Source organism: Falco cherrug, chromosome 1 (assembly GCF_023634085.1).
Source record: "Falco cherrug isolate bFalChe1 chromosome 1, bFalChe1.pri, whole genome shotgun sequence".
NCBI classification, from domain to species: Eukaryota; Metazoa; Chordata; class Aves; order Falconiformes; family Falconidae; genus Falco; species Falco cherrug.
The window spans coordinates 70,668,210-70,695,480 of NC_073697.1; the positions used below are offsets into that span (position 1 = coordinate 70,668,210).

Consider the following 27,271-nt stretch of genomic DNA (forward strand, 5'->3'; position numbering starts at 1 on the left):
CAGAAAATGTATGTCATGTGTGCCATAATAACAGCAGACTTCACTTCTGTTCTCTCAGTGAATATATGCAAAATGATTGTGCTACATCACTACATTCCCGAATTAATAGCAAGCAACACACTATATTAGAACAGTTGCACTTACTATCTTTTCACCTAGACTTTGTCCTTTACAAAGTGATGATATAGCCGTGACTTGTGCAAAGGAAAAGAAAAAAAAAAAAAAAGGTAATTTGAGTCATTCCGTAACGACTATCAAGAACATGGTAATCCACAGCTACAGGGAGGAAAATGCAGGCAGCAGAAAGGGTTCAGGTAAGATGAGTAAGTATAATCGAAAAGCACAAGAGAAAACATGAAGTGAGAAGATTCACTTAGAAAAAAAGACGAATAGAGGGTTATAACAGAAATATAAAAAATACTGACAGGTCTAAAGGAAATGGATTGAGAAGGCTGGTTGTCTTAGTCTCACAAAACAAGGACAAGCAGATGGCCAGCAAAACTGAAAAGTGTCAAATTCTCAACAAAGACTGAAGCAAAGTAATTTTTTCCTCACATCTTGCGTGACAAGGCTTTGTCATACAAAGCAGCTGAACACACTGCAAAATGCAAGCACTTCTTACGAATATACTAAGAATTTACAAAATCCTCATAATACAAGGATTAAACATGCTAACAGCAAAATAAAATCTTCCTTTACGGCTTATATCACCATCCATTAAAAACCAGAATGACACCATGTGCACTGGAATAGACATAGGGCCAATTATCCATGGGCTATATGTTACTGGAAGCAGCAGGGCTGGATGAGTCTACGTATAGCAAGATCTACATATCATTTTTGTATGTACAAAAGCTCGCCCCTTATTAGAAAGGTAATTAAACCCAAATATACTTACTGCTGTCATATATTGCATCTGATATAACAGGATCAAGTTTCCGTGTGAAACTACCATTACTGTCAGGAAGAAAGGCCGTGAACATAAGACGCACCACACTGAGATCCATTTCTTTAGTCTGCTGTACTGCTGCCTGACGAATAATTTCTCTTTCTCGTTCTGGAACGGGTAAGTAGACAGATGAATTAACACAAGGGGTAGAGGATCCATAACAAAACAGAGAAAGTATTTTCCAAATGTTACTATCAAAAGGCACCAATAGCGAGGAAATGTTTTCCATTTCATTTAGTATCTATCGGCTTCTCTGTTTTTAAGCAGAGAGAAGCAGCTATTCACAATATACTGCAGTCATCTTGCAGTTTGCACATCAGATATTATTTAAGATATGGTATATAATGAAAAGACATACAGAAAATTACTATTTTCTGCTCTCAATTTATAAAGGTTGCAAAAAGGACAAAGGCCACCACTAAGGACATTGAGCACCTGGTATAAGAGTGATAAATAGAAGGCTAGCCCCTCTGTACAGTGCCTGAAAGCAACGGAGACCACTGGTTTTACAGGGATATGGGTGAAATGCAACTGAATGAAACAGTATTCTCCAAAGAAGGTCCCTAAGCTACTTAAGGATATCATGTCTTGCAGCAATAATGCAAAATTACTCTATTTATCCATTTACTGAACAGGATAAAAGCAATGAAATATAGATGCAGAGGTGGCTACAGGAAGCTATGAAAGGAAGTTGCTCTGTTCTCATGTGCATATTCACAGCAAAGACTCTTTCTTTCAGATTCCCTAAAACGTGACAGCAACACACCACCTCTTAAACCACATGGCCATAGGTTGTTTTCCTACTCACAGCCTTTTTCTGGCTAAGAATCTGTGTTTTCAGAAAATAAACCTATTTTTAATACAAGACCTATTAAAATCATGTCTACATACCAGTTAGTTGTCTGTCTCCACATCCTTCTGCCTGCAGATAGCCAAGTTCAGGATGCACCAGGAGTCCTGGGTTGTATCCTTTCTTGCAAGCATCTATCATGCGTGTTTCCAGAGTTTCAAACACTTTCTTCTTTGTGACATGAAGTATTCCAAGATTTGCAAACCTGTCGCATTTTGATCGGGGGAAATACTTTCTTAATGCTTTATGCCAAACCTGCAGCAGGCAGTCTCTCGCCAGAGGCAGCCACACAATGAAGCCAATGGAAGGACTCTATAGGCTTATGTAGGCACTATTAATTCTTGAGGGCAAATTTTCCAGCAAGAAAAATATAGCCAAGCTTACAAAATACATAAAGTGCGCACCATCATATGGCAGCAATTGTACAAATGCATTGGATTTTCTCCTGGCAAAAATAGTAATCTATTAGGTTTCAGACTTACACTGTGGAAATAATTTACAAAACACTTGAAAATCTGGTTGTCACACTTTGTTCCATCTTGGCAATGACACGTCATTCTATATGGCTGTTACGCAGAGCAACTGCTCAGAATAAGCTCCATCTGCTCAAAATGATTTGGAGAGCAAGCTAAGCTAAAAACAGTGCAACATTTTCCAAAGAAAATGTTTTAACCAAGAGACTGGACATTGAGCAAGACGATTCAGGTATCTATTTGAATCAAAACTTCCATAATACAAGATCTGCTTTTGTAAAAATCTCCTGGCACATTCAAAAATCAATTAGATCTAGAAGTATGAAAACAAGACAATAACTCAATTTTCATGTGGGTCAATTGAGGATAGGAAAGCTGTTTCTAAACATCTGATGAAAAACAAGACAGGTTAGGAAATGAGCCAAACTTTTCAAGATGAAAAGGAGCATTTCAAATAAAGCTATTTAAATTGTTGTGCTTCGTAAAGTTAGTGCACTGGGCTTGGACATCAAAAGTTACAGTTTAAAAGAATCTCTCTCTCCCAACCTTCTCAGCTTTTTAAACTTCATCTTCTTCACCAACAAAGACATTCTTGAGATCACAGAAATAAAACTCACAGCCAGCATGAAACCTGATCTAAGCCTGAAAACGTCGACAGGAGCCTCAGCTCCATTTACTGATATAAACAATTAATTCTTTTAAATTAAACCAGAACAGACCAACTACAATTTCACTACAATCTTACTGCTTTAAACTTAAAAAGTTTGACTCATTTAGTATTTTCATGTTTATACATGTCTTGCATTAATTTCAAATTTACTAACCCTATTTTCCTAACACTTTTCACTATACCTCTATTGGCAGACTTCAGCAAAAGTAAAATACTGATCAAAATGGTAACAAAAGCTTTTCTGCAGAATTTTACAGTTCTTTCTCTTTGATTGAAACTACTTATATTTTAAATAATGGGCTTTCAACACAAATTTGGACTGCACACCAAGGGACTGAAACTCTACAGACTCCAAAAGAAAATTATTTGCTTAAGCCTATTTGGCTTGCTTAAGGCAAATTTTACCAAGGTAAACAGTAACTCTATTTATTTTAATATTTAAGATACAAGCAAAACATGGATCAGAGTGTGAAGACTAGTGCTCCACTTAGCTGCCACTTAGTAGTATTTTTTTATTGGTTCTTACAGTGTTTATAGCTGATTCTTTCTCCTTTAGCCCAGCTTTACAGATGAGTTGACAGACTTACCCTACCACCATATCTTTAGGTCCTGCATTAACCGTGCATACTCCATCTTCACAAAATTTACCCACCAAGCTGTGCGCATGTAAGTGGACATATTTCCCATTAGTAACTAACTGGACGATTACTTTTGCAGGTCCAACATAATTGCAGATCTGTAAATAAATATTAAAAGAAATGTGGGTTTGTCTGGTTGGGTTTTTTTAAATGGAACAAGTAATGATTCCAGTTGGGTATTTTCTGTCAGCTAAGTACAATCGAACTTAGACCGGAGAAATGTGTATTCATTTCCATGGGAATAAACTATACCAGCTCATCACAAAGAAAAATGTGTTACTTTTTTTTTTTTTTTAATTAGACTTGACATACAAATGGCAGGCATAGTGACCAAAAGTTAAGAAATAAAACAAAGCTAAAGGAAAACAACCTCTTTTCCCAAATCATGAATCTCAGTTTTGAATTCTGACCAGTTACTCCACATTGCTCTCCTTAAATTTCAATTAGAGCACTGAATTCCTAATAAACATTGTTACATGTTAATAAGCATACAGAAAATCTACGTATTTAACAAAAACCCTTGCATTATTTAGCCCAATTTGAAAACACTTTAAAAATTTATTTTTAAATATTAAGATTGTTTTAAACATTTTGGCCTCATTACAATGACTCTTCAGGTAGAGATTTTAAAGTGAATTAAATCTGTATTCATAGGTATTTTGTTAGTTCAATACGCCACATCAACACATATTACTCAGTTCAGTAAATATTTCCTTTAAGTGTACATGTGGATATATGCTAAATCCCCACCTAAGATTATGCAGGACTGCAACTATTATAAACTGGGTGCCTTAGCATAGCCAACTCTGGAGGACCACAAAGCTTCTTTTCCCTGTTATAGTTGCTAATCACTACACACTTTTTAATAGCTTTTAAAATTGTGATGTCAAGTAATGCCTCAAAAACAAACCTAAATTTACTAACAACATACTGCATTAGTAAGTTACTTCCTTTACATATATTATTTAGAACTTTACTTTCTTCCTCACAAGTAATACTTAAGTCAGTTATTGGTTCTATACCACTTTCAAATTATGTAGAATATAAAAATTACCCCACTTTTAACAAAGCAAACATTACCTTCCCTTCCAATTCGCTTAATTAACCCTTTTATCAGTGTTGGGGTTTTTTCCCTCCTCCTCTAATTTTTCTTCTAATTTGCCTTGGGCAAAGTTCTTTGTATTACAGCAGCTTATAGATCTAATCAACCAAGGTATTAAAGGATCACGATAAACATTAAAGTGATGAATCAGTGATGAACTGAATACTTAAGGTTATATTGTTGATAAAATGCTGATAACCAGGGATTGCCACGATTTCACCATGTTACTAAGTCCTGCTAGCTTCCTTCACTCCAGTTAACCCCTCTCTTGAACCCATTCCATCACAGCTGAAACACTCTGCATACGTACAACACATGCCCTTCCCGTCTTCCTATTCACTAATAAAAGAAAAAAAATAATTCTCTACTATAAATCCAGGAAGAACAGGTGTGCAAAAGTCCTCTCCATACTCACTGCCTGCTGGTTAACTGTGTAATACTGTATTAATGTGCATTTTACAAGTACCAGTTTCTAAAATACAAAGCATGGGATACTCAGGCTTTCCCCTTGCTTCCAAATTGTAATCCCTCCTCGACTGAAACAACAAAGGGATGCAGAATAATCACTGCTTCACCATTTCCACAATTTACCAGCAGCGACAAAATGCAGGGATCCCTACGTAGCTTTCAAAAGTCATCTGAAAATAAAAATGATTGCGCTTGGTGCTACATGTCACCACCACTACTACAATTAACTTTTCAAGAGGGGAGCTTTTAAAAAATTATTTTCATTTCATCCCGCACTGAATAAGCCTTTCCTGCTATAAAGGTCCCAGCACATCTATAGCATCATATTCATTATGAGTAACATGCATGTTCTAGTATCGCATCAGAAAATTTCAAGACAATCCTTCATCAGCTGTAGAAACCACAGTGAAACTGTACGTAGGACTGCTGCACGTCAAGGACTTTCCAGCCTCTGAAAGCAGAACACACAACTGCAGCAGTAACCAGATTGCAATCTCCCCTTGTTACACAGCTCAGCATGATCTTTGTAGTCCCTCCCAGGGGAAAAACAAGAGTTCTTAAAACATAATACCTTATGTAGGTCATAAAGCAAGAAAGGACTGTTTTTGTCATCCAGTCTGATGTCCTATGCTGCAAAGGCTACAGAATGTCCCTGAAGTGTTTCCTACCTATATTTCTTATAGGCAGACCTTCCTACTTGATTTTGAGACATCCAGTTTATCTCGTTGCCCAGCAAAATAGCCTCGGTGGTTAAATAGCCTTATGCACCATAAATTAAGTCTGAAATAATTTTTCAGTGCCTTTGAATAATTGATGCCAGAATTTCAGAATAACTTGAAATTTATTCTGGCACTAAGATACATAAATAACTATCACCTTTTATGTAAGAGCTTAAAAAACACTGTCAAAGGCATTAAAAGGCATAAGGTATATTACAATGCTGAATATCTACAGAAACCTAAGGATTATGGTGTTGATACAAAAACATACAGGAACATGAGAAGGAGATAGCATGTGGGTGCTGTACTGTTCAAAATCAGAGCTGTGATCTGAAAAAAATAGCTAATAAGCTTCAAATTGAAGACAGGGGAGAAAAAGAAAATAAGGAGTTCCTGGGAAGAGCATAGCTGTAATACTTCATTACATCCTGTACTGAAGCAGCATTCAATTGATCTAATCTCATAAAAGTTAAAATGCTGCAGGCTCACATTTATCTGCTGTTTCTGTTTGAGGGAAGATTTGTCTGAAAGATTAAAAGGACCCTATGAACTTGAAATCGAGTAAATTTCAAAACAGGAGTTGAAAGTTTTTTCAGTTATTTCACATCCTCCTGCAATCCAGACCCCAGCCAATTTTTTATAGTTTCTGGAACTTTACAAAAATTTTATAAGAACATTATTCTACTTCAAAGATGTTTTTTCCAGTTACTCTTACAACCAAGAAGTGAACCCAACTGGTCAATGACAGAAAGCAAATGATGGAACAGACCATGTCAAAGCCAGCAGCTACAGAAGCGCCCATTTCTCTTTCTAATCACTTTGTTGCAACAACTACAGCCCCAATCCTGACTAACCTTCAGTGTGTGACTAGTGCTGTCCTCAATATGCAAGTACAAGAAGCGTTCCACAGATAAGGCACTGCTCACTTTTTATAAATATGTTTTCAGAAAGCAGCATCATTTTTCTTTTCAGTTGCTAGTTTAAGACAAAGTATTTCAGATTTGGCACAAATCATTTAGGTGACTGAACACTTACTTAGAGGTCTAAGAATAAGCAATGTAAAGTAATTTAAACAATTGGGAGTTGAAGATCATCTGATCCTCTGAACATGAGGTCACTCCCATGCCAAAAATAGAGTTTGGTGCTCTCCTTTAGGAGCCTGACTAAAGGGACTTGGTGCCCCATATTCAGCCAAATTAACCATAACGGTAAAAAAGCACAAATCTCACCAGATTTATCTTTGGCTGAATTTGGTTCAGTACAGGTTTTTAAGAGGGGTCAAGATTTATAACAGAAAGTCTGCTCATTCTTGGCTTATGTTTATTCCTTAATTCAGCTGTTAAATGAATTTTTAACTTGTGATCAGCAATCTATCACTCTACAATTTAACTCCTATGGGTGAAAAAAGCAAATATGCTGCTCCTTTCTTCACCAAAACGATTCATCAACAACATAACTTCAATCTTCCATAAATTCCCCTCTTGAACTTGAAGCATATACTGAAATCACTGATTTCAATAAGACCGCTTATCTCCAAATTGAGGTATAATTTAGGACAGCCCCAGGACACGACGGGATGGGCAATCATCCTGCTCAGGTGCCTGGGTTTAGGGCTGCCTAACTGGCATGCAGCTTCGATTTGCAAGCTGAACTGCACAAGGTCCAAGCTCTTTGGCAGAGAGGTGGTGTTCATTAGCTTGGGCACACCTCTGAGCCATCGGTTACTCAGTTTCTGGGCTGGAGCAGATTTACATTCCGCTCACGGAGAATAGGCAACTTGAGTTTACGGCCACCCACGTAGACTTGCCCCCAAGGAGATGAAAATTCAGGACATTTCTTTCACACCACTATTTTCAGCAAATTCTTTTCACACCCAAAACTGGATCAAGTATTTCAGCGTAAAACATGAATATGCTTACACTAACATCAGCATGCAAGATCAGGTCACACGTGGTAAACGTGTAAGAAGGCCAGTGTAAATTTTCTGTACAAGTAGTTTTCTCAGTTTTTCAAATACATATAAACAAGTGAATTATGAATAAAAAATTTAGACAGTTAAGTAAGTTGGTGATAATACTAGACAATCCAGTTTTATTCTTTCTTCTTATACTATAGACTGTTTTCCCGCCTGGCCAAAATGCTAACAATGAATAAGCACCCCAGGAGCTTTGATTTCAACTGTTCTAGATATCAGCATTTTCCAGTGTTGTGTTACTTACACTAAGCAGATGAAAATGAAATTCAAATGAAGAATTTTAGGTAGCTTTCTACTGTAATCATGAAACTTGTCATGAAATGTAACTTCATTAAAACATATTCAGTATCTACAACTTCTCTGCCCTGTGTAACCACATGCAAAGTTATTTAACATCCTCTGAAACCGTACGATATTTTGTACATGATATTAGGATTACTGTTAGCAAAAACAGAGTTAAACAAAGGAATATAATTCCATAAATGATAAACATTAACAAACCAACCCATTTTTTAATATTCTAGAATACTACTACTGTTATCTAGACTCCATTTGTTGTGACTGTGCTGTTAAAATAGGAGGTCTTAAATCAATTCCACTTTGCTGGCCAGTGCAGATTTGCCTTAAGCGCAAAGACTGGAAATTACTATACAGGACGTGGTTAATTTAATTAACTACCAAAACATCTTGCTTAGAGACATGGCAAAGTCTTCAGCACTCCAGCCTTTACATGAAAGATATATCTTGGTATGTTCCAGCTCAGCTACAAGTTACAAACTGGGTGCAGTAAAAAAAAACCAACCAAAAACCAGACAACAAAAAAGTTGAACAGTCCACATTATGCAAGAAGTCATATCAGATAAATGTGTTTTCTTTTGGCCTTCAATCCATAATCCTATAAAAAGGGAATAGGGAGACTGCAATGCTTTTTTGTGCACTGAAGATACCTATTTTCAGGACATCTCGTGGTAGCTACCAGTAAATTACATCAGCTTTTTGTGCAGAGATGGCCAAGCAGAAAGGAGATCCCAATGTCGAGCTGGACTGACCACATCATAGCCAAGGCTAAAAGATGTCATAAACCCTCCTTTTTACAGTACAGCCAAACTCACACTACTGTCCTTTCACAGCACTGCGATCAACTAATGGAGGTTTTATGGTGAAAGCCTTGGCACAAGAAAAAAACAAACAAACAAACAAAACCAACAAAAACCCCAAAACAAAACAAAAAACTCAATGCAACAAAAAATAGCAATCTTCAATTGTGCTCACCTCAGTTATGACAAGGTTAGCACCCTTTGACAAAACAGAGAAGAGACTTACAGGAAAAGGTGTGAAACACTTCTGTCTTTACTGGCACCACTTGAATCAAGAACAGGCACTAACAAGCAATGGCCTTGAGGAATTTACTTGTGTTCCCTTGCCAGCCTCTCCCAGCAGGTGTTGCCATGTGGGGATTTGTACTAGAAAAAACACAGATGCGCACAGTAGGACGAGAGGGAGGGAGGGGAAGGGACACATGTGTGTGTTGGGGAGGAAGCTGTAGATGCAATTAAATTCTAATGATCAATGAAAATAGAAGGTTTGATGGAAAGCCAAACAGCATTTTGCTTTCTAGTTTATTCACGGAGAAATTCCATCTCCTGTATAACTAGCTCCTCTTTGCATATCTCCTCGTTGTGCTATTGTGCGACCCATCACACCTCTACAAAGTATCATTTGTATTATTATCGACACAGATTGGATTGGAATCCAAAGATCTGGCTTAACTGAGGTAAATTATTTTATATCTGAACATATCGGTGAAATGTCATTCATTGGTTCATCATTACCATCACAACAGGAAAGGGAAAAGCAAGCAGATCCTTTGCCTGGGCTAGTAATTTTTCATAGGTGTTTTGCAAGGCTATATGAAAACAGCTTTCCCAGCTTCTTCTCCATTCACAAGACTAACACCCTAGGCTATCTCAGCCAATGCTGATTATTTTCCATTAAGTCATGCTCATACTGATTCATCATGGAGATGCAACTGTTCCAAATTCCAGCCTTTCTCAAGAACTGCAGAAGAACCTCATGCACACTGAGGAGTGGCACACACCAAGGCAGAGGCTGACTGCTTGCCACTCCTCCCTTCCCTCCTCTCCCCATAAAGGAGAAAGTAAAGAGATAACACTAGAATTAAAACACATTAACCCTGCTCCTTGTGAGACAACCTCTAGTGCAATAGTTCAAAGAGGTAATGCAATACCGAGACTAAGACTTTCATTAAGTTAAGAAAATACTGAAAAAACACAGTGTATCTTTTCCATGGAAAAATAATTTGCTGCAAGAACCACAGGCAAAGACAGTTCTTCTCTAATCCTAGAATGATTAATCACCACTGTTAAAATCATATTGTGCTAGCACAGAACGTTTCTTTGATTAACATCTTTGAACTTTTTCCAGGGGGAAAAAGCTCTGAAAAAGGCTCTGCGAATACCTGAACATAATGCTGCTCCCATTAAAATGAGAAGTTTTCTGTTGACTTTAAAGGAATTAAGTCCTTAAGAAATTAGTATCCTAGAGATACTGAATAAGGAGTAACATGAACAGAAAAAGAAGGAAACCTTGGTAAATAGCATCTTAGAGTGGAGTAACTGACCAGACTCATCCTTTGCAGTATGCTAGAAGTGGAGCAACCAAGCAGTTCAGGCCTTGTTTTGTGCTGAAACTGCACCTTAAGGCAGAGGTCCGTTAGTCTGCACAAGGGCAGTGAGGTGGTGGGTGCAGGAAAGCTTACTGCTCGACTGCTGACAGATAAACATGGTGCCAAAATATCTCCACAAATCTGAAAACAACTTCCTTTTCAAAATCAATTACATTTTGAAAGTTGGGATTGAAATGCAGTCAGTTTTGAATAATTCCATACAAATTTATGTTGATATGCAGCAAGGTCCTATACACGTACATATGACACTTGCATTCGGTTCGCAAAACTAATGATTTATGTACTTACTTTGACCTGAGGGTAGGATTTTTTGTTCTTTTCACTAGAAGCACCAGGAAGTCCACCATGTGAAGGCCCTTCACATACATATCGGAAACGAAACCCCCTCTGTGGAGATAAAGGAAAAGAAACTTGAAAGCTGTTTAGAAACAAAACTTTAAAAAAAAAGCACATGCACAAACAAGACTTGCCCAAACAGCCTACAAACAGAAAAGTTACAACTGTTCATCCCTCAAATGCCTTCTGAGTAGTGGTTAACAAAGCACTGCTGAACTGTTGCCCTGGAGAAACTGTTGTATTTTCACTCTTACACACAGCAGCAATCTGAAATTTTTCTTTGAGTAAATGAAGATATTTTGAAGCAGAGGTCTATTTATACTCTCAAAACAAGATTAAATGAACACATAGAGAATGCAACAGCAGATACTCTCATGATTGCTGCTAGGTAGAAAGAACTGAAGCCAATAATAATCAAGGAAGTCCAAAGAATCATAAAGAAAAGAGAACAGGGATGAAACAGAAAAATGCTTCTTCCTTCTGGGAAGAGCATGTGAAAGCTGTTTCTCCGAGTGGAGTCCAGAAACAGCCCAAAAGCTTCAGGGGACTTTAAATGGCTGGGCTTTCATCTCAGCTACATAAATAGATGTCTGAATATACTTTGGGGAACTAAAGGATGTTAGCAACCACTCCACAGTACAGCTGTCCATTTATTCCATTTTTATTTATAGGAAGTAACATTCCCTTTAAAGGGTAATGTATAAGGCACAAAAGATGCAACTCTTAAATGTATTTGGTAACTTTACCTACATTATTTCATGTAGCCCCCAACTTCAAATACTTTCAGGATAGATCTGCTCCCCAGTCCTGCAATTTCTGGCAAAATCTCCATCTAATACAGGGCTCCCAGTGTCTGTCCAAACAGCACCAGATAGTGGTGTATCCTTCATCAAGAATCGTTCAGCTTCTTTCTAACAGTAGACAACTCTGAATTCAAAGTCTGTATTAGCTGATGGTAAACAACCTGGTTCAAAAATTGCTCTGTAATCATTAGCTTCAACACTTATCTCACTAAAGCCTTTTCAGTTTTAAGAATTTGTTTCCCAGGCAAATGTGAAGATCTGACTTCTATTCAGATACTGGCCAGGCAACATAATTCATCCTTAAGCGTGTATTTGCCTTCCTATGGCAAACTGAGTGACTGAGCGTATTGCAAGCAAAGTGCCCAGCTATCGTGAGCTTGAACTCAAGCTGCCAAAAGACAAAACAACCTCTGCAGTCACGACACACGGTATGACCCAGTCTCTCTTCACCTCTACGCTGTCGATCCAACAGATCCAGCAGTCATCTGTGTGGCCTTCCCCAGTCTATTGCCCTTGCTATCCTAGCTACATTTTCATACATACAGTCTTACTCCCCCCAGCTGTTTCTTTGCTCCAAAAATGATCACAAGCACAGCACTCTGCTGATGGATCACCCTCAGCACCCCGCTATAAACTATTGCCCAGCCTGCCACATGGGTACTCTGTTAAAGGAGCTGCTTGCTCCCTTCGGTTTCCCCTTAGGTACTGAACACTGTAGGCTCCACCATGCAAAGACACAGCCTGATTTGGGATGAAATAAAACGACATGGAAGAGGCAGTGTATTCTTCCAAGAGTTCACGGTACACTGCTGTTTCACCTATGATCATGAAGTGTCCTATTGCTGGAGGGATGCTCGGGCAGAAAAATGTCTTTGGTGTGTGGCTGAAACCAGCGTTCTCTATCATCTCCTACTAGAAAGACTGGATTGTGGCATGCTTCTGCAGAAGACCAAGAAGAAAATGGGACAGCTTTGAGACACCCTGTTTGTCTGCCTACTTAACATGTCCATAGGGTAGGATTTTCAGCAACTGATTGGGAGAGGCAGGAAAGGGGTCTCCATGCTGCAATAGCTTCCAGAGGAATACCTGTAATTGCTGATGCAACCAGCTAAAGGAAAAATATCCTGCCATATTTCAAGGCAATTTTCACTCAGCAGTTACTTCCTAAATCAGGTGCATGAAAACTAACCAGCGCATTGGGGTGACTTTCATACTGTCAGAGGAATGTGAGTGAGTGTTTGCTACACAGTCACCAAAAAAGTTTCATTCAAGTATTTATCTTTATTGTTCTTGGGTTTCAAAACAGTGAACTGTGACAAAAGGAATCTCAAAGAACAACAGAATTTTACTATGACAACACACAAGTTGAAAATTCCAGTAACTTGGGAACAGAATGAAATGTTTTTATTTTTTCCACTCATGTTTCAAGAAAGATGAAACAAAATCTAAAAATCTTCCATGTTTGGTCTAATTGTTTGTTTCAAAATACTGGGGTACTGCAAAAGTAACTTATAAGATGAAGAGTCTATACTTAGCAAGACATTTTTTTAAAACCTTCAGGTGTTTGGGTTTTTTTGTGTCTTATGACACTTCCAGAGAGAGACGAAGATGAAAACAGAACAAAACAGGAAATGATTTAACTACAAAAGTGAGAGGAAAAACTGCTCATGGTTAAGTGGCACATTTGTTATGAGAGTTCAACCTCTTCAGTGCTCACCTGAAGTCATAATTTTATTCAAAGCTGATTACAGTGACATAGCTACCTTAAAGATTTTCAAAAGGTACTGTTCTTCTTACCTGTTTTGGCTGTTCTATGATTTGAAGGTATGGTCCATCTGCTAACATAAAAGAAAGAAAAGCAATAATAGAAATTACATTTTTATTACTATGACAGAAGTTGCAGGGGTAAATTTGATGTCCTTGAATGTCTTGAGAAAAAAGAAAAGCACCTAAGCATCTTAGAACTTAAAGTTTAACAAATAATTTCATCACTTGTCAGTCTCTCATTTCCAACATTCCCTAAGACCAGTGCAGTAAGAAGGGAAGGATTAATTAAAAAAAGTTAATTTTATCTCAGAGGGCCTAAATGAACAACCTGATCATTCAGTTAAGACTCAGAAGGGTGAGTACGAACAGGATCCTCTCCTTGCCACTGACAAGCAGCCTGGCCTTCCTGAGCTAAGGTTAACTTTTGTATTTAAACCCCTTGGGCTCTAAAGACTATACTCACAAGCTCTTGGCCCTAGGGTTTCCTACTGAATAGGTGCTTTTGAAAATCTAGAGACAGGCAATGGGAGGCTCTGAGGTATGGGAATATCGGAGGAATTTAAGCTGTCTCAACATGCCCTAACAGTCAGAACTCCTTTGAAAAAAACAAACCTGGAATTGAGTAGACTAAATAATTTACATTCTTTTAATAATTTCAGATACACTTTTAAATATACTGTTCTGCTGTGCCTCTACAAACACTGAACACACTCTATTTGACTACAGATGCAGACTCTACAATGAGATCCATCTTTGAGCATGATGTCAATACATAGAATCCTATGTTCACTAAAATTCTGTTTGTGTCTTTCAAAGAAGGCTTCCTCCAATGACTTTCAGTCTTGCACCACTCCCTGACAGTGGCTAACTTCATACCACAAACATAATTCAAAATTCATCAGTTAAATAGCCTTTGAGGAGGCCCTAAATCCAATGAGAACTCAGTGCCACCAGAGTTAAAAATTCATCACCTGATCAAAGCTTAGCTCCAACTCTGATCATTTTGATTCTTTACATCAAGAAGGAAAGCTCTCTAGGTGGATGGCTATGAAATACCTCTTACAATGCAAGCCACTCCTGAGACTGAAAATGATGATTCTGAGAGGTATGACTTCTTCTCTGCCTCTTGTTAAGCAAAGAAGATTCAGATTTCAATGCTAAAAATTCAGTTGCTATCAAAGCAGATCCCAAATGACAGCTTCACTATGTACACTTACACAATATTTTGCCAGCTATATTACTGTTGAAATTATATATCATCACTTACACTTTATTGAAGGTATTAATGCTAAGGAATCGAGCAAGCTCACTGGGACATGTGAGACCTCAAAAGCACACAAGCCACAGCTATGCCTGCAAGGTCTGCCACATATGAAGTAAACTGTGCCCTGCCAGCATCCAGGTGTGATCTGCCTCTGAACAACTGCATCATCCACAGGTACGCTGCCATCCAGCTAACTCAACTAGGCAGTACTTGGCTTCAGCAGAGAACTACATACTTGTATCAGCTTTCGTTTGCCAACAGGCCTAATGTTCACTGATAATTACAAATGGCAGAGGATTAATTAATTTATAGTTTGTAATATGACTACATGCATCCTTCTCAGCTCCTTAGTACAACTTCACTTTAATAGAACAGACCTTCATGTCTTTAATAGCACAGGTCTTAACTGAACAGGCTTCTCTCAACATTAAAGTTTTGATAGATATACTAATAGATGGAATTAGTATTTTTCTGTTGAAGTTAGCTGACTCAGCAACTGAATTAGCTTCATGTCAAAGTCATATTGCAAATGCTAGTCACAACAATTTCACATATAATTTATTTTCCAAAACCAACACTCCTCCTATGAAGAAGTAAAGTGCTACAATTAAAATCTTGAAGTCATGCAAAACAATTGCCTCAAGACCATATACACAACATTTTACATCAGAAAGCATGAAAACCAGTTTGGACTTCAGAAACTTTAAAAGACATAGAGACACACTTAGCTTTGGAGTGGTTTTATTTTTCAGGTTTTGTCTGTAACATGGAGTCAAGATGAGCTGAGTTGAGTTTAAGCATTCTTTCTGCACTTAAATTTAAGATCTCTGTTCACAGACCTCTAATCCTCCCCATGCTTTAGGCATTTAAAATGTTATACTTTAATGACCCAGAGGCCTTATATCTTCTGGGCACTGGCAGAAATAATGCACCGAAATACAACTGCGTAGTTCAACTTTCAACCAAGCCTCCAGGGCAGGATCTGCCAAGTAACTGTTCTTTGGCTGTTCTCCCCTTAGGAATTAATTTCCAAGGCACATACACTGGGTTACTATCAGCACAAAATACTGCTGCTTTCTCTTAAACATTAGCCAGACAAAGAAATGCTTTTTTATCCAACAGCTAAGTGGCTGCAACAGTACCCCAGGATGCAGCAGATCCAGGTTCCAACATTCCTCAGCATAAGGAAATTCAGACTTGTAAGAGAGGGATATACTGTACTGGCATATTGGAAAGCTGAAACGTAATTCTTCGTACCACTAAAATGGTTTCACCTTGCATGGCACTTGTGAAAACTCAGGAAAACTGAAAACTTAGGACTGTGGTTCTTATGTCCCTTTGGAAAAAGCCTTGTAAAAAGCATACAAATACACAGATACCTTGGGGGGGTTTTAGTATCTTTCTTACTAATACTAGGAATGTGCAAAAAAGGTGCAGTGTAAATGTACAAAGGCAAATTAGATGTCTGTTATCATTGATCCAGATTATATCAATTATATACCAATATATTTAAAACAAAATTTTGTGAGGTCTTATTTTAAACTTTGGGTTTTGTGACTAATCATTTTCTTTTCACAGTGACCAAGTAATACTCTGGTATAGCATCTGACCAGATCCAAGCAACAGTACAGCGAAGGCACTCTAACGGAAGGCACTTCATTATATCTGAAATGCCATTTAAAAAAACCACAGCAATATGCAAGGTAACTTCCAAGTATAAATGGCATATTATTGTGACTATAAAAAGGATTTTACTTAGTGAAAGGCCTCACCCAGCTGTCTTCACTGAACTCTGATTACTTCCCAGAAATACTGTAGACAGACAGCCCGGCTATGAGTGATTCCTTTTCTCTCTCATCCTTTCCCATGGGGAAAAGAAAAATGTTCAGTGTTTTGCACAGGGATTTTTTTAATATTTCATTTCTATTAGCAGGCATCTCTGCTAATCAAAGCTAATAAGCAGACAGGCAGCAAGAAACTGAAGATGTACACCTTGCAAGAGGAACTAATAACGAAGAGATTTGCGATGATGTTTTGCACCTCCGTTCTAGGCTGGAAAGCTGCTTGCTTCAAGTTCTTGTTTAACAAGCAACCCCCTTTTAAGTGTTAAGGAACCACAAGAAGGAACACTACTTAATGCGTAGCTTAAGTTCTACTTCTGCCCTACAGAGAGGCTGGAGTGGCATACAGTCATGGAGCTGGCCTCCACACAGGGATGACTATCACAGTTGCCATGAGCCAAGTTTTGGCACGAGCACTCCACGCTGTTTGCCTGGCACTGCAGCAGTCAGGAGGGCTAAGAACTGCAAATAAATCATGCAGTCCTCCAGCCTGGAGGGGGTTTGGTGCAGACTGCCACATCCTGAGTATGCTTCAGTGCTTCCTTTTCTGTCTTCTAGCCTCAGTTACCACAGACCAACCTGCATCCCACTGCCACCCCTCCAGGCTGACTCACAGTCCCACTTCCCCACGTCTTCTTCAACTGCTGTGTTTCTTCATTTTCCTTCCTGCCTGAGTCAGAGGCCCTCCTGCATCTTGACTCTTGCACCACTTACATTCTTTCTTCCCCTTGACAGGCCTCACCCTGCACACACACTTCCCAAAGGAGCACCCATCTTAGGCTCCCCTGTGGTTCCTTCTTCCCATCATAGCAAAGTCAAGAAAAAAGCGGTCTGTGGAGCTGCTGGGATATCCCTGCAAGCCTGGCACCACTTCAGGACCAGTGGGCTCCTTTATCTAACAGCTTACGTCGTACCTGAAGCCATTCAATTTAACCTGCAACCAGCTATGGCCAAGTGCCCTCCATGGCCTCCTCTCTGCTAGTGGGACCCCCCAGAACAGGCATCTCACCTGTGTAACTGTGCTGTTTTGCTCTGTGGACGTGGATAAAAACACCCATAGCCTCTAGGTTCTGATTGTTAAATCCAACACCAACGCTCTTTTGCCCATCCTGGCAGCTGGACTTTGCTGCTGAAAGCTCAGATTTTAGACCCAGTGTCTTATCCTTCCTGAAGGCCTGCTGCAGCATTTGTATGTCATCTCCCTCAGGGATTCACCTGCACAGGAACACTGCTGCATCTCAGCTCTGCAGTGATCAAAGCATGATGTTTCAAAGCAAGCAGCACAAGGGCTTTGCTTAACCTCTCTCTCCCCTCAGTTTACTCTTCAAAACACAGGAACAGAAGATTTAGAAAAAACGCTGGAAGCAGTATGTAAGTCTGCTCATTCTTCTGAATATTAGGGCCACTGCTATGGGACAGAGGAAAATGAACGCTCATCTAACCTTTGGTGATGGTCAGGCTCCCTTCAATCTCTAAATCATCTCCCTCTGAAAAAACATGAAATAAAGTTTTTGTAAGTGCTTTCTTTTTCCCTCTATGCCCTTCTAATTTCTCAACAGCCAGCACCACAGAGGGTTGGGCAGAGGAGGTTAAAGAACTATCAGAAACCTGTAATTTTAGCAGCCTCCAGGCAATACTGCCCAGCTGCTGATAGCCCTGCTTCAACTTCACAGGCTTAAAACCACAACACCTTAATGCCAACAGCTAGTCAGGCTAGGGCCGCTAAAACCCAAAACAACCAGTTCCCAAACCCACCTGTAACTAGCACACAGGTTGCTACGTGATTACATGGTTGTAGATGGCCTGGTATTATCAGGAGGAAGTAAGAAATACCCAAAATTCTACAAGGCTTTGCTTGGAGCGATGTCCATTGCTGCTCCAGTTCAAGTCGTTACTTTCTCCCTTCACTACATAGTGGACATCACACTGATGCCTATCTGCTTGTACACTGCCTACGTATGTGCCACGGGTAATGCTCCCTGATGCCATTGAGGATTAGTACCCAGCTCTCAAAGGGAGGATACTTCCCCACAAACCAAAGACGAAGCTGACTTCATGACATACTGCCTTTGCTGCTGGTGATATTTCAAACACACAGTTCAGCCCTGCAGTTTGCACTGCTATGGCAGTTGTTACAGATCCATCCTTTTGTCACCAAAAGCACACAGAGATTACTTATCTTTCTAGATTTAGATGTAAAAGTAGAACTTGAACCACGTAACTACGTACTACACCTTTAGAGCCAAAATAACCAAGCCTAATTTTTTACTTAAAACTGATGCTCATGAGATAGAAAACAAAGTGAGCAAAGACACTTGAGCACTCTCAAACTCATGGAGAAAATCCTTGTCCTGACATCTCAAAGGTTTGCTACTATTACTGTAAATATTAACCTTTCAGCAGAAATCTATCATCAGAAAGTCCCCAGATTCCCCAGCTATTTGTTGATTCAGCTATGCTGGCATGATATGGCAATCCACAGTTACTGATTAAACCTGCCTGCCAATGTAGTAAGACTGACATTGTGCATTCATGAATGCACAGATGGAAAGATGTAGGTACACACCAAACCATGAGGAAGAACTAATGTCTTCAGTTCTTTCTGTTTAAATCATCCAACTGTCCTAGAGAAAAATTGTTTCTTAGAACACTTATTTTACCCTCTCCATATCTCAGCTGGAAGTACTTTTGGAAAACCCCACATGAATTTTTAACTGGCCCTGCTGTGTGGAAAGAAAGAATTAGTTCCTGCTTGGAAGCAATTGAAGCGTAATATATAAATTATCATAGTACCTTATAACTGAAGACAGTCTGTAGTAACAACACAACAGTTTCAAGCAAGGGAGGAAGTAAGCATTATAGCGATACTACTCAAGAAGCAAAATCACTGTGGCATCATCTGATGCCATCGAAATGATCAACATTTTCTAAAACTTGTGATTTAACTTTTTGTTTGTGATAACCTAAAATCCATGATCCTTTATTAAATCCCATTTTGTACACAGGGAACTTGCCACCTACAGTGCAGTAGGAGACAAGAGCGGTGCCACTAATAAAATAAAAAAAAAAAAAAAAAAAAAAAGGCCTTTTCTAAGCAACTTTGCAAATTAAGAATAAAGCTAGACTTAGCCCAGGAAGAGTCTTCTGTGACTGCAGAACTCAGTGAATTCTTGACTCCCCCACATGGTTTTAAAAACAGCTGTTTTTCTAGTTTAGACAGGACATAGCTATCTGAATATCAGTTCTATATATCAGAATAACTTGTATGGAATGAGTCTGGCATGAGGAGTAGAGAGCAAGCTTAAAAGGTGTACGAGGAAATGGGTGAAATGAGGAAAAAATATCCAATAATCTTATTTGTTCCATAGAAACTCTGGGACAAGAGTGAAAAAAACCCTTGGTATACAATGCACAAGCCCTTTAATCCTACACACATGAATCTCACTGAACGATTTTATCTGCCTTAATAAAAACACACTGCAAACAAATGATTGCAACATTAATTTGTTGGATACTTGTCCATATTTGTCAAGAGCTTTGCTCATCAAAATATTTTAGCTTGAAACAGAATTTCTGTATCATGTGTTTCTTGATCCTTCCTCTTCACTACTATTCAGTCAAGAAAACTGAATTAATGTTTTAAAGCATGAAACACTGAACAGTAAGCATGCCTTAATTTTTATTTTTAAATCAGCATTTATTATTACTTTAGGGTGGAGTTTTACCTAAGAAGTAAAAAGTTAACTGTTTATTTCATTTTACCTTTCACACCTCCACTGCTATCAAGCGTACCAAATACTGCAAACAAAATGATCTGCATTTTCAACAAAAGAAATCAATCCGCAATACAGAAGACACCAGCTACATCCTGATGCAACAAAGAGATCAAGAACAGAAAGTTGTCATGTTAAAATACATTAATAGCTATATTGGAAATATATACCGAGAAAAACCTCATACGCTTAAACAGATTTTTATTTGCTTCCTCCTTTCATATCAGCTATTCTAATAAACTAAGCAGGAAAACCAGAGTTTTCTAAATTGAAGCATGAAGTAATACTTATGAAGAAATTCAGTAAGCAAAACCAGACCAAGGATCAAGCAGCTAATACTGGCTGAGATATAACACACTTCTATTTGATATCGATGTTCAGGAACTGTACTGTAAGAACCGTGTATCAGACCTTTGCAGAGTATTACTTGCTTACTTTCAGCAGTTGGTCGCAAAACTTGACTCTGAACTTTCAAACTAGTGTTATTATTCAGGAAATTGTTGGGTACTTTTAATACCAGACTGCTACTTTACAGGAAACAGAGAAGTCACCAAGAAGGAAAAACAGATTCGAATGATACAGGAAGCTGAATATACTCTGCATTTTATTAGTGGAAAAAAAAGCACCTTAAGAATTACTACAACAAATGAAACACCATTCAAAAGAAAAATTAAATACATGTTGCACTCTGCAAACTGGCAATACAAACATGTAGATCACCGAAGATGCAAATTTAGAAAAAAAAAATAATTCATAAAAACAGGTCACTTAAAGCTCTTTGGTCACTCTCATTTAACTAATTGAAACTTTCAGTTTCTATACAGGTCAAAAGAAAATCAGATCTGCCTCACTGTTGAAAGTTTCATGAGGGCAAGAAAGAGATGCATAAGGGTGTAATACAAAGTCTAGCTGACAACCTCAGGATCTAGTATTATGATGTAAACAAAAAAGCCTATGAAAAGAACTTCACAAAAAAAGAAACTCGAAGAAAAAGCAGGACAACAGCACAATCAAATAGCAACAGTTCCTACCTGTTCGTAGTGGCAAGTCTGAAGTGATGTAATTTGTATTACTAAATAATGCATTCATTCCCACTAACTGATCCATTGCAAACATCTGTATTGAAAGAAAATTTATTCTTCATTACTACATATATACATACTTTCATAAAGCATCCATCAGCAAAGGATTTCAAAGTTCTCTACAGATACTGAGACTGCAAACACCCCGGGTGCAGTACATAACCATTTTGTATCTATTTTATTTCTGCTGGCAACAGCAGTGCAAACAAAGCTGACAGTACTGACCAAGTTTCTTTCACCTGTATCACAAGACTGCAGTGTTTCTAAATATGGAATTTGCTTACATGCACTAATAACTACTATATATTCAAAAGAGCTTATATGGTAAATTCTGAAAATCTGATCCTAGATGTCTTGCCCAAAGCCTTGCTGAGAACCTGTGAGTTTTCATCTCCACATATGTGATTAAACCCCACCAGACTACATCCCTTATGTAAATATTCATGCAAGCTCTAATACAAGAAAACAGTATAGCCAAGTTACAGTTTGGGTTTTGTTTTCTTTTTTTTTAAATACTGATATGTCTTAACTCACTGTAATTGTTGCCAGGTATAAATCTATCATCTTCCAAAGTGCAGCAAGCATAAAGGAGAAAGTAGTTTCTTTTTGGAAATTAAGGTAAGTAGGAATGATCTGTTTTTCACTCAGACTTTTCACTTAAACACCATTCTCACAATTCAAATAAATCATGAAATGACCTAATGAGATCAGGAAGAGTTTCTGAAGAGCCAGGCCCACTGATCTGTGTGAGTGAAGGAGCACTGTAGTCATCAATGTCAATTCAAATTTCACAAAAAGATGATACAAAGGGGCTTTCTAGGGCATAAGGGGCATTATTTTCAGATAAAGTCCGATGTCCACCACAAAAGAAATTTAAGAGCAAGCATCACAGGCAGACGGGGAATAAAAATGAGTATTTTTTCAACTGCTTCTTTCAGCAGGCTTAGCTTTACTTTTCATTTCAGCCATTTCACCAGTGCCAAGGCTGGTCGCATAAAAAACACCTTACAGGGAAAAAAAACACACCTAGATTTCCCCGAATCTGATTTCTGTCAATACCTACGATGTTTTTATATCTCCACATTGATAAGCCTAGGAAATGAAGGACAATATAAGAGGAAGCCAAAACAGAGACCTAGGAAAGAATACAGGGCTTGGAAAATACACACATCTACTTACTTGGGGATCAGACACTCCCATAATATAGGAATCTTCTGCCATTTTAAGTCCTGAAACACAAAAACATTATTAGAACTCTCATTTTTTAAAATGTACAGCTATAGAGAAACTTGAAAAGCATTAGCGTTAAAAGCCCCATCCCTGACCCTTCCTATTTGACTCATAATGTTAATAATGTCTAAAATACTCTTAAGATTCCTCAGTATTTGCAAGGGGCAGGCTAATGACACCACAGGCTACAAGCTAGGATTTTCCATTGCCTGCTCCCAAGCAGCTAAAAATTACAGTCCAAGTTCTGAAGTCAAAATGTATTGAAATCAGGAATTAATTTGTTTCTTTCTTTGCTCTGACTATTCTGCCATTAAGAGTTTAGGCAAAATAATTATCATTGTTTAGCAAAAGCAGGACTCTGCATTTTTACACAGTAAAAAGACTTCTGAGCATTCATGAATGAACCCTGATGGTTTTCTTGTGAAGTATTACTAAATGCAAGATAAAGATGCCAGAGAAAGAACATGCAATGTTTTTTCTTTAAGTAAAACCAGGAGTCAAATATTGACTACTTTTGGAGGACACCTTTATTTCCAGAGGTCCGCTGGTGCTTGGCTCTCACAACTACTCTGCTGACAATGAGAATTATGGATGCACAACATACCTAATCCTCTCTCACAGGTCTACATGTAAATGCTGGATACTGGGAAAGCGAAAGTTTAGCCTGGGTTAGTTTTCCTGGGACCAGTAGCAAGCCATTAGCAGACCCTGGAAATGTTCTTAGGAATGTATTAGGTCTATTATAAAAGATCAGTGTTATTTCCTTTCATGGAGATGTTATTGGAAGAATTACAATTTCACTTACATTGATGTTACTAACAAAGGCTCTCTAAGGGAGCATCTGAAAATAACTGTAGTAACTATCTCAAAAGACTCATGTCTGCATGCAAGCAAACACTTTAAATAAGGTTAATAAATAATGGAAGACAGACACATGTCACTGGCCCACATATTCTACAATGAATGTGAACCATGCTTTCCAACAAAGTGAACTGTGAAAACCTACTGCCGTAAGACAGAGAGTGGCAAGCGATCAGTAAACCAGTAAAGAAAAACTGAGCAGTAAACCAGTAAAGAAAAAGTGAGTCTCCATGTACCTTCCACAGGAACTAAAAAGGCAAATATCAAAAAGAAAATTGGAATACTCAGGTACTCCACTTCGATGGAGGCTCAATTCAGCTTGTTAACAAGCTCCAAAGACAACATATAGCCACTCATGCCACACAAGTAGAAAATGAAACAAAATTTTACATGGAGAAATAGCAGACAATACCCAGACAACTTCCAGGAAAAAGGGGTCCATGAGGATAGAATGATTTTTAACCTAAAAAACAGAAGTACTCACCCGTTTGTTTATCAATTTTAGAGAGAAATATTTACTGGCTAAAATTTATTTGTAGTATTTGAGCCAACAGCAAATCACTGGTCCTAAGATTTCAGCCAAAAATGAGTAACAGACATAACAAGCTGCCACAGTCACCCATGCTGTACATCATCACCTAATACATCAGGATTTCAGTTACGTAAAAAATACCAGTCCATCACATTATCTCACAAGCACATTCTGCAAAGTATTATTGTCATCAGTCATTTGCTATTGATATTATCAATCTTTATGGAAAAAAGTAAACTTACAAGGTGTAACAAAACCTTCAGCATACAACAAACTTTACTAAGATGTTATTATTTGACATTCCATTTCATAGAAAAAATATAACTCTCATCACCAATTAACAAGTTGCTGAAATCACTGAAATAACTGCAATTTAGGTTTTGGCAAACACATCCCAGTTAAAGGTGTGGACATCACATTAAAAAAAAAAAATCTTAAGACCTCAACAGCCCTGCTGATGCACACTGATATACGAACTGAGTGCAAATGCCAGATTTATTCTGTATAAACAATAAAAGCTGGTCCTAAAAGCCTTGGTTTTTTGATCTCTCATATTTATTCACTCACTATGTCATAAGTCACATATGCAAAATTGTGTTCCAAAACACCTGAAGTACCCAATGACCTTGGTAAATATGCTTATTCAGGAAAAAAATATATTCTAAGGAGCTAATATGAATAACATCTGCCCACTTGCGTGTTTGCTATATGTATACTTGTCTGCAAAACTTTCAAATAAAGCATCTCACAGCTTTTTCTGTAAGCCCAACAAGATATGCATCGGTCTCACTCCAGCAGAACCCTGTGGGAGAAGGGCAGTTCTCACACCCGCTACGCTTCCTGGTCACATTTACAGTTCTACAGTATGTGACTTCAACAAAGTGGAAAAATATCGCAGAGGCAGTATTGCCAAAAGCTTTTCATTTAAAGTACTTTGATACAAAAATTAGAATCCATACAGAAATAAAACCTACGTCCACCTGAATCAGTCCTTCAATTGCACCTGATGAAAGTGGTCATTTCTGGCTTTTTGACTGATGCAATGAACAATGCCATGAGGGCAAAACAGCAGTCACTGAAGATGAACATTACACTCAGAAGCAGCAAGGTAAACACCCACATACTACCCAGCTACCTGTAGGTAGGTACTAATCAATTTCTAACCAGGTATTAAACAATCTCTCTCACACCAGATCCTTTGTGTTCAAGTAGCGTTTGAGGGAGAGGTTAAAGACATTCTCTCTGGCTTGCTGCACCAGTTTATTACAAACACACCATGATTCAGATGTGCAAACATATGCCTTTGTGCATGTAAACTGACACTTGACTACTTTTTCAGGGCCTAGATAAAAATTAACCCAGCAGTTTAAAATGACCCCTCTAAATGACTGAAAACACTCTCAGTTTCACTATATATCTTCTCCTCTTTCAAATCCAAACAATTGTCAAAAATGTTCTGTGAGCCCCGCCTCCAAAATAGAATTTATTTCCTTAGGATTTATTTAGTTAAGAAATCCCTAAGCTTTCTTTTACAAGAAAATGGGCAAATCCAGGGAGTCAATAACATGATTAAAAAACCAAAGAGACACTTTCAGAAAAACAGACCCTAGCATTAATCGTATGACTTTTAATTGGCCTCTTCCCTTACGGCTTGAGTTTCTAAGCACCTTTCCTACATGCATTAAGTGGTAAGATTAGCATCTACCACGAGTACCTTTGTTCATTCTTTCCTTACACAAGCTGTATTTTGGGGCAGAGATTGTTTTTATCCAAGCTGTATTTGCTGCTATGTGCATCTCAGAGAAGTCAAGTCAAAACCACCTCTCTCTCATTTGAAGATGACTGGGATTAAAATTGTGTTGTGGAAACTCATGTTACCACATATACCTGCTTCCCACGTAATCTCTGATTCCCACAAACCGTACTGCAAACTTGCATCTACAATAAAAAAATACCCTTACACCTGCAGACCAGAGTCAACCACGACAGACTCCACCCTGGAGATCGTCTGAAGTCTTTCATATAATGGGGCACAGGAAACTTCAACTTTTCAACTCACAGTATTTTTTAGTGTGAAAATTCAAAGGTGGTTAAAGGCATGTCGTTTAGCTCCTAGTTCAAAGGAAAAACATAAAATCCAGCTGAACTTGTCCAAAACCACACAGATGTGCCAACTGAGGGACATGTATGCAGCACATATGTGTGTGTGTGCAGTATTCCTTTACCCCCAGTGGGTCAGCTACCATTGTGAAAAAGGTTGGGGGGGGGGGGGGGAAGGAAAAGGCCTAGGAAAATACACATATAAACGCATATATGGAAGATGATGCAACCAAGCAAACATAATGGCAGTTACTCTGCATCTCTACTCCTTAATAACTAAATAATACCAGGTACAAGTAGGCACAGCTGGAAGAACATGAGTTCATTTATTGTATTCTGAATATTTGTTTGAAAGATTCAAAAGGATCAGGCATTTAAGATGGAAACAACATAATTAATGTAGGAATGCTCCATCCAGGAACAACAATTCTCATTTTTGTTTATCTCAATCATCTGATTTCAGATTTCTCTCCTGCTGTTCTCCAACATCCACTGTATCTGACTTTTAAAAACAAAGATAGCTGCCTGTAACCAACCAGACCCTTCCCTCTGCTGTTTCTCTCCAATTTTCTGGCCTGAATTTTAAAAATGAGGTAAACAATTTTCCTCTTGGATACCAGTATCCAATCCAATACTTGCAAACAGGGAATGGGACAGCTTTCTATTTCCTTTCTACAGACAAACATAACTCCATGCAAATTTCATCAGCTATAAGGAGTCAAGCTTTAATGTTTGATTCAGATGATAATGGCCCAGTTATTTCTGAAAACATCTATAGACATCTCACCCAACAGCTGCATGCCTTTAAAAAACCCTAAGATTTTAAACATCATTCCTTCCTTTCTTCCTTTGGTCTCATACTGGCCTGACTAAAAACCTGAACAGTATCCACAGTAACAAATTTGGAAGACCTCTCATTCCTCCAAGCAGAAAATAAAATCATCTCAGTATTAACCTAAATAGTTGAACACAGATATAACCAGAGAAAGAAAACAAAAGATGACATACACTTCCTTTCCCAAACCTTCAAAGGGAGACATGGTAAGCAGGTCTCTACTTTTAATCTGTGTTCTTTGAATAAATATTGGGTTTTTAATCAATTTGGAGAGATAAAAGAGGAACAGTATTATC

General features: G+C 38.2%; 1 protein-coding gene across 1 annotated transcript in view; it reads right to left on the minus strand.

Annotated features, from left to right (window-relative positions):
* Positions 1-27,271, minus strand: part of NFKB1 (nuclear factor kappa B subunit 1) — a 60,523-nt gene that overhangs the window by 24,595 nt on the left and 8,657 nt on the right. Inside the window, 7 exon segments of the mRNA XM_055700225.1 lie at positions 899-1,057; positions 1,841-2,004; positions 3,530-3,678; positions 10,840-10,938; positions 13,488-13,528; positions 21,367-21,451; positions 22,597-22,646. Coding sequence (XP_055556200.1) covers positions 899-1,057; positions 1,841-2,004; positions 3,530-3,678; positions 10,840-10,938; positions 13,488-13,528; positions 21,367-21,451; positions 22,597-22,646 — 747 coding nt within the window.